The sequence below is a fragment of the Bufo gargarizans genome, chromosome 2, assembly GCF_014858855.1.
Source record: "Bufo gargarizans isolate SCDJY-AF-19 chromosome 2, ASM1485885v1, whole genome shotgun sequence".
NCBI classification, from domain to species: Eukaryota; Metazoa; Chordata; class Amphibia; order Anura; family Bufonidae; genus Bufo; species Bufo gargarizans.
The window spans coordinates 133,003,110-133,017,780 of record NC_058081.1 but is presented as its reverse complement, the minus strand read 5'-3'; the positions used below and the strand labels follow the sequence as shown (position 1 = coordinate 133,017,780).

At 43.9% G+C, this 14,671-nt stretch overlaps 1 protein-coding gene across 1 annotated transcript; it reads right to left on the bottom strand.

The window, feature by feature from the left end:
* Nucleotides 1-1,493: 1,493 nt before the first annotated feature.
* AEN (apoptosis enhancing nuclease) lies at nucleotides 1,494-11,390 on the bottom strand. The gene is made up of 4 exons (XM_044283208.1): nucleotides 11,270-11,390; nucleotides 8,456-9,097; nucleotides 6,956-7,156; nucleotides 1,494-3,272 (listed from the first exon to the last, which is right to left on the bottom strand). Exons 2-4 carry the CDS (start codon nucleotides 9,089-9,091, stop codon nucleotides 3,075-3,077), a joined length of 1,035 nt encoding a protein of 344 aa, XP_044139143.1. The 5' UTR covers nucleotides 9,092-9,097; nucleotides 11,270-11,390; the 3' UTR covers nucleotides 1,494-3,074.
* Between the last annotated feature and the right edge of the window lie 3,281 nt (nucleotides 11,391-14,671).

Below are 14,671 nucleotides of genomic sequence, written 5' to 3'. Positions count from 1 at the left end.
TCCGACGCTAACATCAGAGGGGCTGCCTGGGTGAAATTATGGGTATGTCTGGCTTCAGCTCTGAACCAGGACAACCCCTTTAAGATAGGTAATTAATATCCAAATGGTGGTGGTCCAACACCACCAATGATCAGCTCATTCCTGCAGTCTTCAGATCTGGAGGTTGCACTTTGAATAGAGCTGTGCTTACGACGAGATTCAAAGTGTAGTGGCCGTGCCAGGTTACTGCAGCTGACTTTGCCCATAGAAACTTGGAACCGAAACAGAGTTTGGGAAAGGGTTTTTACCAGCAGAAATTAATTTTTGAAGTTATTACCCGAAGTCTCACGAGACTTCGCAAAGTAATAACTTCGGCTCATCTGAGCCAATACATTATAATACCGTATGGAACGCTGTCTCCGTACAGAATTCAAACAAAGTTTTATGTGAATCGACTTAGATTCCCTCATTCCTAATAGTCATGTAATGGATTATATTTTTTTGAATGCCACCATTTTGGGGTATATATATATATAAAATGGGGGTCATTTATTATTCTGACATGTGCCTATATTATGAGTATTTCATGGCACGGGCGGGAAAGGGCCGGTAGGCCTGTCTCATTTGTCAATTTCTACGCTTGGTTTAGGCGTAGAAAATGGTCTAAATGTAAGTCAGCTAGGAAGCGGTCTTACATTTAGACTGGCGCCGGATGCGCCAACGTTATGGAGAGGCTGGCGCCTCTTTATAACTTTGTTGGATCCTATACCAGCTATGGGGCTTTATTAAGACTGGAATCTAAAAAGCTGGTCTTAATGAATGACCCCCCCCCCCCTAATGTTTTTGTTACTTGTGCTTTGTTTTATGGTGTTTAGCATGCCATATAAAAAACCCATCTGATACTGATGACCTATCCTGAAGATACATCAGTATCTATGACTTTACAACCTCTATATCAATGATGAGAGTTGAGGGATGCCATCCCCTTGAAAACCGATAACATATGACGTCCTATTTTTTGACAGCCGGTATACACGGTCAATTAAAAAAGGGACGTTTGAATACACCCATAGACTGTCATTGTTCAGAAAATGACCATGTGACAGCCGTTAAATAAAAAATAAAGTTTTGTGAATAAGGCCTAACTGTTCTCTCCTGATATTTGCCATCAGGGGAAAGTTGGCCTATCCCAAAACCAGCATTAATATTAATCTAATGAATATGGCTTAAGGGGGGTTGTGCCAGAAGGGGGGGGGGTACCTGTTTAGCCAGACCTGTAAAGGTAAGATTACTCTTACCTGCTTCCCACTCAGCCCAGTGGAGCATCGCAGACCTGGAGAAGAAGGAGCGGGGAGCCAGCACCAGGAAGCAGGTTAGTAATCTTCCCTTTAGAGGGTCTGGCCAAGGGGTTGGGTGTGGGGAATTTGCCCAGCCCCCCCCCCACCCCCCATTCTTGCATAACCCCTTTAAGCTCTTCAAAAAAAAAAAAACACACAAAAATATACCACAAAAGATTTAGTCAGCATTGGTTTAATAAATTACAAGTCAGTCTTTCTTCCTAGATAAATAAGTCAATGGTAACTTTTCATGAGTGACTCAGTAGCAGCAATATGCAAAGAAGTAAACCAAGTTCCCTACCCTAACATTATTTATAAAGCGTTTTCTGCTTCGGACAGCCAGCGAGCCATTCTGCTGCTGGAGAAGATGGGCACTAAACAATGCCCACTGAAATCAAAGGGCTAGTCTTTACTGTATGCATGATAGGTCCTCTAGAAAGCAGCTGGTGTCTACTCCAGCTAGTAGAAGGGGGTCTGGACCTGTGGACTGGGCTCTACTACATCCATACGCCTTAATAAGGTACTTGGATAGGAGTTGTCAAAACCATCTTAATTGGAGACTTCCATCAAAAAGGGGTACTTTTTTACAAATTCACTGGCTTATATCTAGGTTTAGAGATGTGCCTAATCCAAAAAGGGGCATGGCCCAATATGCAACACATTTATGCCAAACTTGGGCCACAAAGCTGGTGTGAAATGCTGCAAAGTAAGTCAACCAATAGTTGGTATAGGGTTAGACAAAAGTGTTATCCCTGCACCAGATTTATCATCCAGCTTGAGCCCGTGATAAATCTGGTGCAGGTCTAGACAGACTGTAGAAGTTTACGCCAGGCTTAGTACATCTGCCCCATTTTACTTTTTTCTTTCAGCAATACAAAATACTGTCCTTCTGTAAGAGTCAGCACCAATCATGAGACCAACTATATAAATAAGACGATCCATCGTCAGTTTACTGCTGCTGTGAGGAGAAATTATCTTTGGTAATCCTCATTAAACAGCAGGTGTAGAATCTGAACAACTTTTATATATTTTTTTGGGGGGAGGGGGAGGTGGCATGGTAAAAACAGCCATTTTGCAGTTAAGTTTTTCCAGTGCGTTACAAATCACCCGATTTTGACATCATTCTGAAGGTTGATACACTTACATTGATAACAGGCTAGTACAGTTTTCATACTTTTCTACACATCTTTTTCAAAAGTGTTTTTGAGTTGCTGCAACTAGAAAGACACAGAACATTTTTCTTTTTCCATCGCTGTGACTTTTTTTTTTTTTTACAGGATGACTTGTAGTGTACATTGGTACTATTTTGTTTACATTAACTTTGATTAATTTATTTTGGGAGGTGGAAATATTATTAAATATAAAGTAGTTAATTTTATCATATAGGTTCCTACGAATGTTAAAACATGGAGTATGTAGGAGTTATTTCATTTTAATACATGCATAGTACACGTCTTTGTAAGGGAAACGTGGTTTTGAGGGTTTTTTTGTTATTTAGAATTCAATTTTTAGATCCTGCAATTATTTGACTCCCAGCAAGCCCTAACAGCTGTCCAGGCGTGCTGGGAATTGTATTTTTGCAACAGCTGGATGGCCGTAGCTTGGGCATCCCCGCTGTATTGTGGCCGTCTTAGAAATAATTGACAGGCAGCTTATCAGGCCTTGCCTCTAATCACCCCATGATCACATTGCGAGGGCATCAATGGGGCGAGAGAGTGAGCAATAGTTTATCCAACTCTAACACTCCAGTCCAATCATTTAGTCTTCATTCAGTTCACATGTCCAGTACTGGTCATCCATGTATTGGATATCTGTTGCACTGTCCTCCTCTACAAGGCTGGAGTCACTGAGCTGGGAGCCATGCAGGAGATCTTGCTCCACCTGCTCCTCCACCAACTTATAAAGGTCCATGCACGTCTGTGCATCTTCAACTGACGAGTGTCCCTTGCTACCAACCTGAATAAATGAGAAAACAAAAAAAGTTTTTTTTTTTTTTGTATTATGAAACACAAGATATCAAGATATACCATACTACATCCAAAATTCATAACAGGTGGCATTTATTACAAAGCATGTTATAAGAAGTTGGATATGGAGTCCTCTGCCGTACAGGCTCCATCTCTAATGTTTCAAGGGGAAAATAATTTTGCACCGACTGAGTTAAGTGAAACTCAATTTCTTTCTGTAATCAGCAGCCCTATCCATAATGCTGCAAGCATTAGCCCTTAAAAAGTTAAATATTTTTTTTTTTACCAGCAGCAATAAATGTACTAAAAATAACCGTGCTTTACTCAATCGCTGCTTCCAGTGTTGTGCTCCGATGCTGGAGCGCTGTCATCTTCCTGGCTACAGTGGTGATGTTCTAAATACACATTGTCATGTGCAACCAGGTTTAACCCCTCATATAGTGGGATAAGTAGCAGCTAGAGATATGGGCCTGGTCTTATGGACAGCCTAAGACCTGAATCACAGCATTATTTCTACTACTTCAGGAGATATAGCTGTTAGAAACTGTGTAAGGAGTGATAGCAGCTGAATGATAAAGCAGGTTTCTGCTGCTTTTACTCCTGACCTGATCTCTAACAGCTATAGCTCTCAATGTAGTGGAGATGCTGTCATTCTGTTTGAAAGCTTAGACTATTATCTTTCAAACAAGACCAGACCCATATCTCTAGCTGCTACCCAGTCCAAGATATGAAGAGTTAAAGGCTAGGTACACCTATGTGCAATTTTTGTTTATCATTGCATTTTACTCATTTTTGGCTAAAAATCATTGGCCTTTATTAAGAATATTGAGCTGTTCACAAAGGGTTAACGGGGTTGTCCAGGATTTTAATATTGATGACCTATAATCAGGATAGGTCATCAATATCAGATCGACAGGGGTCAGACGCCCAGCACCCCTGCCAGTCAGCTGTTTGAGGAGACAGCGCGTGCAGTGCACATGTGCCATGTCCCTTCTCTTTTCCTGCTTTTATATCTGTATGTCTGTGGGACAGCAGCAGCGGACAGGAAGAGACACAGGAGACGGCCCGTGCACACGTGCCATCTCCTCAAACAGCTGATTAGTGGGGGTGTCAGACCCCCGCTGTTCTGATATCGATGACCTATCCTAGTAAAAGTAGTACTAGTATACCTTTCAGACCTCCTCAGGAATGCCCAGCCAGCCAGTCAGCAACCCCTGATCCTCTACTTTTGCTCCTTAGATAATCCAAACATAGTCGACGGCAGCATATCCTTCAAGGATTTCTTTAATATTCAAATCAAGTCCATAACAATGTACAAAAAGTGCCAAAGATTATGTTATAGTCGAAACATTGCACAATCTTTGGCACTTTCTGTACATTGTTATGGACTCGGTTTGAACATTAAAAAAAATCCTTGAAGGATATGCTGCTGTCGACTATGTTTGGACTATCCTGAGGATAGGTCATCAATAGAAAAAGCCCAGAGAACTCCTTTAACTGTTTTTCTAGCTGTGTGACTGGTATGTTCACTTTCCATTTGTGCCGATCCTCTAATAAACCTTATCTCTAAAATACTATGAGGTCATAAATGCTATCTATGTACACAAAAAAAAAAAAAAAAAGACTCCATATTTTTAATAAAGGCCAACTGAAAAAATTAATTGTTAGCTCAAAAGGAGTACATTGAAATACTAAAAAGAAAATTTCCCCTTAAGGAGTACATAGCCTTTAAAAGCAGCCCTCCCCTCTAAAGCTGGCTGTGATTTTGGCCAGCCTGGAGGATGAGGGGGCAGTGGAGGAGCTGACAGGCATCAAGAAGGAAAAAAAAAAATCAAATAAATTTTATATATATACAGACGTGGACAAAATTGTTGGTACCCTTTGGTCAATGAAAGAAAAAGTCACAATGGTCACAGAAATAACTTTAATCTGACAAAAGTAATAATAAATTAAAATTCTATAAATGTTAACCAATGAAAGTCAGACATTGTTTTTCAACCATGCTTCAACAGAATTATGTAAAAAAATAAACTCATGAAACAGGCATGGACAAAAATGATGGTACCCCTAGAAAACACAGAACATAATGTGACCAAAGGGACATGTTAATTCAAGGTGTGTCCACTAATTAGCATCACAGGTGTCTACAACCTTGTAATCAGCCATTGGGCCTATATATATGGCTCCAGGTAATCACTGTGTTGTTTGGTGATATGGTGTGTACCACACTCGACATGGACCAGAGGAAGCAAAGGAAAGAGCTGTCTCAAGAGATCAGAAAGAAAATTATAGACAAGCATGTTAAAGGTAAAGGCTATAAGACCATCTCCAAGCAACTAGATGTTCCTGTGAGTACAGTTGCACATATTATTCATAAGTTTAAGATCCATGGGACTGTAGCCAACCTCCCTGGACGTGGCCGCAGGAGGAAAATTGATGACAAATCTAAGAGACGGATAATCCGAATGGTAACAAAAGAGCCTAGAAAGACTTCTAAAGAGATTCAAGGTGAACTTCATGCTCAAGGAACATCAGTGTCAGATCGCACCATCCGTCGTTGTTTGAGCCAAAGTGGACTACATGGGAGACGACCAAGGAGGACACCATTGTTGAAAACGAATCATAAAAAAGCAAGACTGGAATATGCCAAACTACATGTTGACAAGCCACAAAGCTTCTGGGAGAATGTCCTGTGGACAGATGAGACAAAAATCGAAGTTTTTGCCAAGGCACATCAGCTGTATGTTCACAGACGAAAAAATGAAGCATATCAAGAAAAGAACACTGTCCCTACTGTGAAACATGGAGGAGGCTCTGTTATGTTCTGGGGCTGCTTTGCTGCGTCTGGCACAGGGTGTCTTGAATCTGTGCAGGGTACAATGAAATCTCAAGACTATCAAGGAATTCTAGAGAGAAATGTACTAGCCAGTGTCAGAAAGCTTGGTCTCAGTCGCAGGTCATGGGTCTTGCAACAGGACAATGACCCAAAACACACCGCTAAAAACACCCAAGAATGGCTAAGAGGAAAAAATTGGACTATTCTAAAGTGGCCTTCTATGAGCCCTGACCTCAATCCTATTGAGCATCTTTGGAAGGAGCTGAAACATGCAGTCTGGAAAAGGCACCCTTCAAACCGGACACAACTGGAGCAGTTTGCTCATGAGGAGTGGGCCAAAATACCTGCTGAGAGGTGCAGATGTCTCATTGACAGTTACAGGAAGCGTTTGATTGCAGTGATTGCCTCAAAAGGTTGCGCAACAAAATATTAAGTTAGGGGTACCATCATTTTTGTCCATGCCTGTTTCATGAGTTTATTTTTTTACATAATTCTGTTGAAGCATGGTTGAAAAACAATGTCTGACTTTCATTGGTTAACATTTATAGAATTTTAATTTATTATTACTTTTGTCAGATTAAAGTTATTTCTGTGACCATTGTGACTTTTTCTTTCATTGACCAAAGGGTACCAACAATTTTGTCCACGTCTGTATATATATATATATATATATATATATATATATTTGGAAACATCATAATTGAAGTGTCCCACAGAATAAAGTTACCATGTTATTTATGCCACACATTGAATAAAAATAAATCCCACAGAATGTTAAAATTGCTATGTGATCTTTCCCCCCAAAAAATAAAACAAGCCCGCTTAGAATTTTTTACCTGTATCTTTCTTTGCAGGATATGTAATGCTAGCCTTTTCAGAGAAACACTTGGCCATGTTGGAAATCCTGCCATCTGGTTCAGTAATGGAATTTCACTGGTGTCTCTTGTTTGCTCCGGAGGATGGAAGTATTTCAGAACTTTGAAATCGTGATGTAGCGCATGTCCAATCACCCTCTTACCCTTGAGAAGCTTCAATATCTAAGAAAATGAATGATAAAATATTAGCACATTGCTTTGGGGTGGGGTGGGGTTCAGAGAGCTTGTGTTTTGGAGGGTCTGCGTTCTGATCTAACTGAAGTGATGTGGTCTGCAGACGCAGTCACGATTTAACTGAAAGATCAGTGGCAGACGCCACCTGCTTTCTGTGTTTTTGACATACAAAGTTGTTAGACACAAAACCCTGTTGAAATGTTAAACTTTCTGGTGGCTCTTCAGTTGGGTCCAACAACTTAGATCCTTATAGTTGTGGGCACGTGACTCTAGTGATGGTGTACCTGGAGTGGGCGGTGGGGCTCAGTCAGTAGATAAGCAAGTCCATTTTCATGTCTAGGTCATAATGGAGAAGCGGGCTGGATTAGCTATTGCACTGATCCACACAGCCCCCTACGAACACATCACTGGAGTTACAAGTCCACACCAGAACCAACCCAGAATCACAGCAGGTATGACTGAGGAAGATATGGCACAACATATCAGTAGGGGAAGTTCAGATAACTGCAAATACCTTAAAAGACAATGGTACTGCTGTCCTTCTGCTGGACAGGGAACCACAACTCCAACATCAAGATGAACTGAGCACACTTCTCCATAAACCTCCTTCTTCTTTACCATTTCATATTACAAACATCATTACGGTTTGCACCACGATGATGTTTTTTCTCCTTTAATTATGGAATAATAAAGAGGAAGAAGTTTTATGGATAAGTGTGCTTAATTTCAGCCAAAAGGCATAGACGCTTCAAAATGGCATCACTGAAAACTACAGATTGTCCTGCAAAAAATTAGCCCTCACACAGCTCCATAGATGTAAATAGAAACAAATAATAATAATATGGGTGTTAGACTATAGCGATGCAAGAAAAACTATATAAATGTGGTAAGCTTAGTGAGCAGGGAGAAGGCCGTGGTGGTCACTGGAGAGCTACTGCCTTCTCAAAACAGCTGATCGGCTGAAGCCCCGGATGTCGGACCCCCACCAATCAGATACTGATTTAAAAGTACAACATGTCCTGCAAAAAACATGCCCTTATACGTCTACGTGAATGGAAAAATAAAGTTATGGTTTTGGAAAAGGCAGGGAGGAAAAAGCTAAAAAGGAAAATCCAAAAGGTCTTGAAGGGGTTAAAAAGGGCTTATCGCACACGACCCAATTTCTATATAATAAATACACATATACTTGTGATCCATGTTCCTAAAATACAGGACTAAATCTCAGATCTGCTGGCATCTACTTCCGTTTTGGGGATCATAAAAATGAAAGTCGATCTGCGGATTTACCTCTTTTTTAGCGGTCTTGAATGGGATTGCATTTTCCAGATGTTGTTTAGTGATGCCGCTCCACCGTGTCCTGTAGTCCGTCACGCGCAGCTCTGGCTTCACGTATTTATCATATATAACATCTCCGCGATAGTTCACCACACTGCATCTCGCCAGCTCACTGATCTTCCCACCAGGACCAGTACCAACCATTTCACAATCAATGGCGACACATTTTCCAGGTTTTAGCCAAGAAACAGGTGAAGAAGCTCGACTAGACGAACAGCTGCCTGCCATGGACAAGCCGCTATCATAATCACACACCAAAGGATGTTCTGAGAATATAACCTTACAACCAAATGTAGCCTTGATCTCATCCAGTCTTGCAGGCTGGCCATCTTTATCTCTCTGTAGACAACTTGAAAAGCTCTCCTCATTATGGATGGAACATGAATGCTCCTCAGAATTGTTTTTGCCCAGCAGACCATGTTCCTGTAAAAATGCTTTGCGTAGCAAGAAACGCTGATGTTTTCTGTTCTTCCTGCGATTTCTGACATGCACCTGTTCATTCACAGATGCATCTGTTTTAGGAGCCTTCATGTAGTCCCTGGACTGAGGAAACCCCTGGAATAGATCAGCGGAAGCAGCGCTTTCCATTTTAGGCTAAAAAAAAATTGCAAGAAAATAATGAGGCCATAACAAAAAGGAATACATGATAAATGAACTCTCAACCTGCAGTCCGTGCTCATAGGGTACTGATTTTTAACTTGCTTTACTACTTAGTCGCCCCCCTCCCCATCCCAAATTGGTGGTTAAACAGTTTCGATAAGAGATTATACACTGCACAAACTCCTATGGTTGTACCAATCTCTGGTGACCATTTGTAATGTTCTAATGGGGTTCAGGAAACAAGATTTAGGATAGTGTTTAAAAAAAGTTTTTAAAAAATTTGGGTCCAACTACAACCAATGGCGAGATCCTAGTAGCAAAAGGATGAGGAGCAGTGTGCTAGAGGATGCTCACAGTGGCCTTTAAATAGGTGTAACGCAGTCTTTTGTGTTGGGGATACTTTGCTGTAGAGGGAACTTGCCAAAGGGAGTAAATAACACGGCATTACTTAAATGGATAACATCAAAGTAAAGCCTCATGCACACGGCTGTGGGGCTGCTGTGTCCGTGTTGCGGGACCACTAACCATGGGTCTGCAAAATACGGGCACTAGCCATGAGCACATCCGCGAACAGCAAGATGTGGCGAAAGATAGGACGTGTCAATGGGTCGGCCCCGTGATGCCGGGTGCACACGGAAAGTGCCTGTGTCTTGTAGACCCGCAGTTTGCCGTCCATAATATGGCACCATGTTCGTGTGCAGAGGTTTCAGCACCTTGATCTCCATCTGTCCAATTCAAAACTTCTGACATTTCTCCATGACCTAACTGACTTAGGCAGGGTGCTGAATGTCCTTAAAGGGGTTTTCCGAGACTTTTATACTGATGACCTATGCTCTGGTCACCAGTATCTGATCAGTGTGAGTCTGACACCCAAGACCCCAAAGAGTCATCTCTATTCCCAGTAGTGCAACAGCCTTCTCCAGCTTTTCCTAGGCTAGTGAAGTCACGTTCATTGGTCACGTGCCCTAGGCGTAGGTCAGCCCCATAGAAGTGAATGGGGCTCAGCTGCGATACCAAGTACAGCCGCTATGCAACGTACGGAGCTGTGCTTGGTGAGCAGAGAGATCGCAAGCACCGGTGCCTTCTCAAACATCTGTTCGTCAGGGGTCCTGGGTGTCAGACCACCATTAGATACAGACGATCTATTCAGAGGATAGGTCATCAGTAAAAAAAAAAAAAAAAAAAAAGAAAAACTGGAAAATCTCTTTAAAGAGACTGGTCCTGTAGGGAGACTTATTGGTAATGCTCCACGGGAATTGAATGGGCACCACCCGAGGAACAGTACCATCACCACTGCCACCTATTGAAAGTGGACCTCCTTGAGCCACTTTCAATAGGTGGCGCTGGCAAGATGGTTTTCTTTTAAGATACCCCTTTGCGTATCCATGACCTAACCATAGAGTGACAACTGTTTCTGAAATCAGGAGACGACTAGAGCGGTCACTCAGACCAGAGGGGAGGAGCCAAGTATGCAGAGAACGGAACATGACGGGGTCACCTCCTGGGGATAAAAATGTAGATTTCTTGATTGTGTGATTTGCATGGGCATCACCACTAGTGTGCCGAGGCCACGTTTACACCGCCGGATCAGCAACCTTCCGCACTCTAGCTGTTCTGAAACTCCCAGAATCCTCCTTTCACTTCTATGGGAGTTACAAGAACAGCCAAGTGTGCATGTTGGGAGTTGTAGTTTCACCGCAGCTGGAGAGCCGAAGGTTGCCGATCCCTGCACTATAAGAACAGGTCAATGAAAGTAATGATAGCGCCCGATCCGTCACATGACGGACACAATCAGCGCTGGATGGAACCACTCAAAAGAGAGGCAGTCGTCTTCCATTCATCTCTATGGGACTTTTGAAAATCTCCAGAATAGAATCCATTGACTTTAGCCATGACACCTGACATGTTAGCAGCAGAAGAGTGTAACAGGCTGCGCCATTTTCTCATTTGTTTAAAAGGAATCTGCCATGGAGCCCCTGATGCAGATGTGAACGCGGCCCTACACTGCTCTGTCAAAACTGCTGACGGCCCCCTCACAGCTTAAGTGGCCGGACAAGCCCTGCTATCCGGGTGTATGTCTAGATCGGTGGGCAGCTGTTAGGTAAGTACACGTGTATGCCAGCGATCCACAGGCCGTACATGTCACCTGTCCCCCATCACACTCACCCGGCCGGCGATCGCACGGCTCCCGGACAGTCACTGATACTATCGCCCACCACGTGTTACAGTACCGGCTTCTCCGTACTCATGCCCGGACTTGTTCCTGGGCTGAGCGCCTTTGATTGGCTATTTCCTACAGGTCCCGCCTCCATCGCTGTATGATTGGCTAGGATTGTATTTAGTACTGTATTCGGAATGCAGGAAATAGAAGCCACATGACGTCACCACAGAAAACGGGAGGCCTAAGCCACGTGACTGTAACGTCACCTCACGTCCGTACACGTCATCCTGTCAAAGTGTCAGCTGCAAGGAGCGTGGGCCGCGACGTGATTGGCGTTATCGATGGTGACCATGGCACCTGAGCGGTTAATTGCCAGGAGAGCTGCACTCTTGGTGACCAGATGGGTACCCCATGATGAGATTGCTGGAGCTGGTCAGTTGCCATGGCAGACTCAGGCCTTCTAAAAGTTCTCAGGCCTGTCATAGTGATAGGGATTTATAGGAACGTAATGATTCTCCCATAGACTGCAATGTTAAATCTTTGCAGTCTATAGGAGAAGGATCAGGTGATTGCATGGTAAAGTTCCATAGGGGGACTACAAATTTGTGTTAAGAAAAGTAAAAAAAAAATATAAAAACTTAAAAATTCTAATCACCCCCTTTCCCCATTTTAAAAATAAGTAATTAGTATCGCCACCTCCCAAAAGGTGGAGGTACGGAAGCAGTGTAGCTTGTTCTGCTATGCTGTTTGGTAGCTCCCATTCACCACAATGTGCTGGTGTTTCTGTAAACCTGGCTCCTAGGGCAGGCGCTTAGTCCCATCTTACTGTGGAAGGGGTTTTGTAATCACACCCAATGGAGGCATATCGCCTCGGCTATATCCGTCAGCCCCATAGACATGAATGGGAGCGGGGGACACGCATGTGCGGTGCGCTCCCATTCACTTGTATGGGAGCAGCGCTTGGTGGTGGCTGGGGTCCTCCAGCCACAACTCTCCTCGCTCCACTCTCATTGTAGGTGCAGGTCCCAGAGGTGGGACCCGCACCTATTAGACAATGGGGGCATATCCTAGCAATATGCCCCCATTGGATTTGATTGGAATACTCCTTTAAGGAAATATGTCATCACTCAATTATATATTTCTTAAAGGGGTTGTCCGGGTTCAGAGCTGAACCCGGACATACCCTTATTTTCACCCCGGCAGCCCTCCTGAGCCTGGCATCGGAGCATCTCATGCTCCGATGCGCTCCCGTGCCCTGCGCTAGATCGCGCAGGGCACAGGCTCTTGTGTTTTCAATAACACACTGCCGGGCGGTAACTTCCGCCCAGCAGTGTGTTCGGTGACGTCACCGGCTCTGAGGGGCGGGCTTTAGCTCTGCCCTAGCCGTTTTACTGGCTAGGGCAGAGCCAAATCCCGCCCATCAGTGCCGGTGACGTCACCGGGCTGCCTGTCAGCCCCATAGAGAGCCCGGTATGTCACCGGAATTCAGAAAAATGCCTTTGCCCTGCGCGATTTAGCGCAGGGCAAAGGAGAGCATCGGAGCATGAACTGCTCCGATGCTCATGTCAGGGGGGCTGCCGGGGTGAAAATGGGGATATGTCCAGGTTCAGCTCTGAACCTGGACAACCCCTTTAACTCTAAACTAGGGGTGTAAATAGAAATCATTGGACCCCATAGAAAGAATCTGAATTGGGCACCCATGCCCTGTCCCTGGCACCTCCTACTACCTGCCCCTGGCTCCTTCTACCTTCCGTAGCTCCTCCCTGCACGCTCTCCTTGCACCAAAATAAATAAATGTACCATTCAATTTTATCAACTACCACCCAGCCATTCATGCACCGGATGTCCAAATTCTTATCGGCAGACTTCCCCCACCCCATCATGGACTGCTACAGACTAACCACCCACCATCACCTACTGCAGTCTTATCATGTTTCCCCCTTGAACTGCTTCTCACCTATGAACGTGCACATCTGCTGCAGAGCTTCTGACAGAAATAAAGGGCAAAAGAACGCTGCATGCAGCAGTATTCTGTCCAGCAAAAATCAGGAGAATGTTTGTACTCACACTGGTTCCTGACAGACCCCGTTATTGTGAGTGGGGGCTGGTGGGCTTCAGCATATGCCAGATCCGGTGATTCATATACAGGTCCTTCTAAAAAAATTAGCATATTGTGATAAAGTTCATTATTTTCTGTAATGTACTGATAAACATTAGACTTTCATATATTTTAGATTTATTACACACCAACTGAAGTAGTTCAAGCCTTTTATTGTTTTAATATTGATGATTTTGGCATACAGCTCATGAAAACCCAAAATTCCTATCTAAAAAAATTAGCATATCATGAAAAGGTTCTCTAAACGAGCTATTAACGTAATCATCTGAATCAACTAATTAACTCTAAACACCTGCAAAAGATTCCTGAGGCTTTTAAAAACTCCCAGCCTGGTTCATTACTCAAAACCGCAATCATGGGTAAGACTGCCGACCTGACTGCTGTCCAGAAGGCCATCATTGACACCCTCAAGCAAGAGGGTAAGACACAGAAAGAAATTTCTGAACGAATAGGCTGTTCCCAGAGTGCAGTATCAAGGCACCTCAGTGGGAAGTCTGTGGGAAGAAAAAAGTGTGGCAGAAAACGCTGCACAACGAGAAGAGGTGACCGGACCCTGAGGAAGATTGTGGAGAAGGACCGATTCCAGACCTTGGGGAACCTGCGGAAGCAGTGGACTGAGTCTGGAGTAGAAACATCCAGAGCCACCGTGTACAGGCGTGTGCAGGAAATGGGCTACAGGTGCCGCATTCCCCAGGTCAAGCCACTTTTGAACCAGAAACAGCGGCAGAAGCGCCTGACCTGGGCTACAGAGAAGCAGCACTGGACTGTTGCTCAGTGGTCCAAAGTACTTTTTTCGGATGAAAGCAAATTTTGCATGTCATTCGGAAATCAAGGTGCCAGAGTCTGGAGGAAGACTGGGGATAGGGAAATGCCAAAATGCCTGAAGTCCAGTGTCAAGTACCCACAGTCAGTGATGGTCTGGGGTGCCATGTCAGCTGCTGGTGTTGGTCCACTGTGTTTTACCAAGGGCAGGGTGAATGCAGCTAGCTATCAGGAGATTTTGGAGCACTTCATGCTTCCATCTGCTGAAAAGCTTTAGGAGATGAAGATTTCATTTTTCAGCACGACCTGGGACCTGCTCACAGTGCCAAAACCACAGGTAAATGGTTTACTGACCATGGGATTACTGTGCTCAATTGGCCTGCCGACTCTCCTCACCTGAACCCCATAGAGAATCTGTGGGATATTGGGAAGAGAAAGTTGAGAGACGCAAGACCCAACACTCTGGATGAGCTTAAGGCCGCTATCGAAGCATCCTGGGCCTCCATAACACCTCAGCAGTGCCACA

Excerpts from the sequence above, each read along its gene's own strand:
- AEN (XM_044283208.1), bottom strand. The coding sequence starts at position 9,091 with ATGGAAAGCGCTGCTTCCGCTGATCTATTCCAGGGGTTTCCTCAGTCC. Across the intron at positions 7,157-8,455 it reads TCAAGACCGCTAAAAAAGAG|ATATTGAAGCTTCTCAAGGG; the intron begins GTAAATCCGCAG and ends TCATTTTCTTAG. Across the intron at positions 3,273-6,955 it reads TCCTGCAAAGAAAGATACAG|GTTGGTAGCAAGGGACACTC; the intron begins GTAAAAAATTCT and ends TCATTTATTCAG.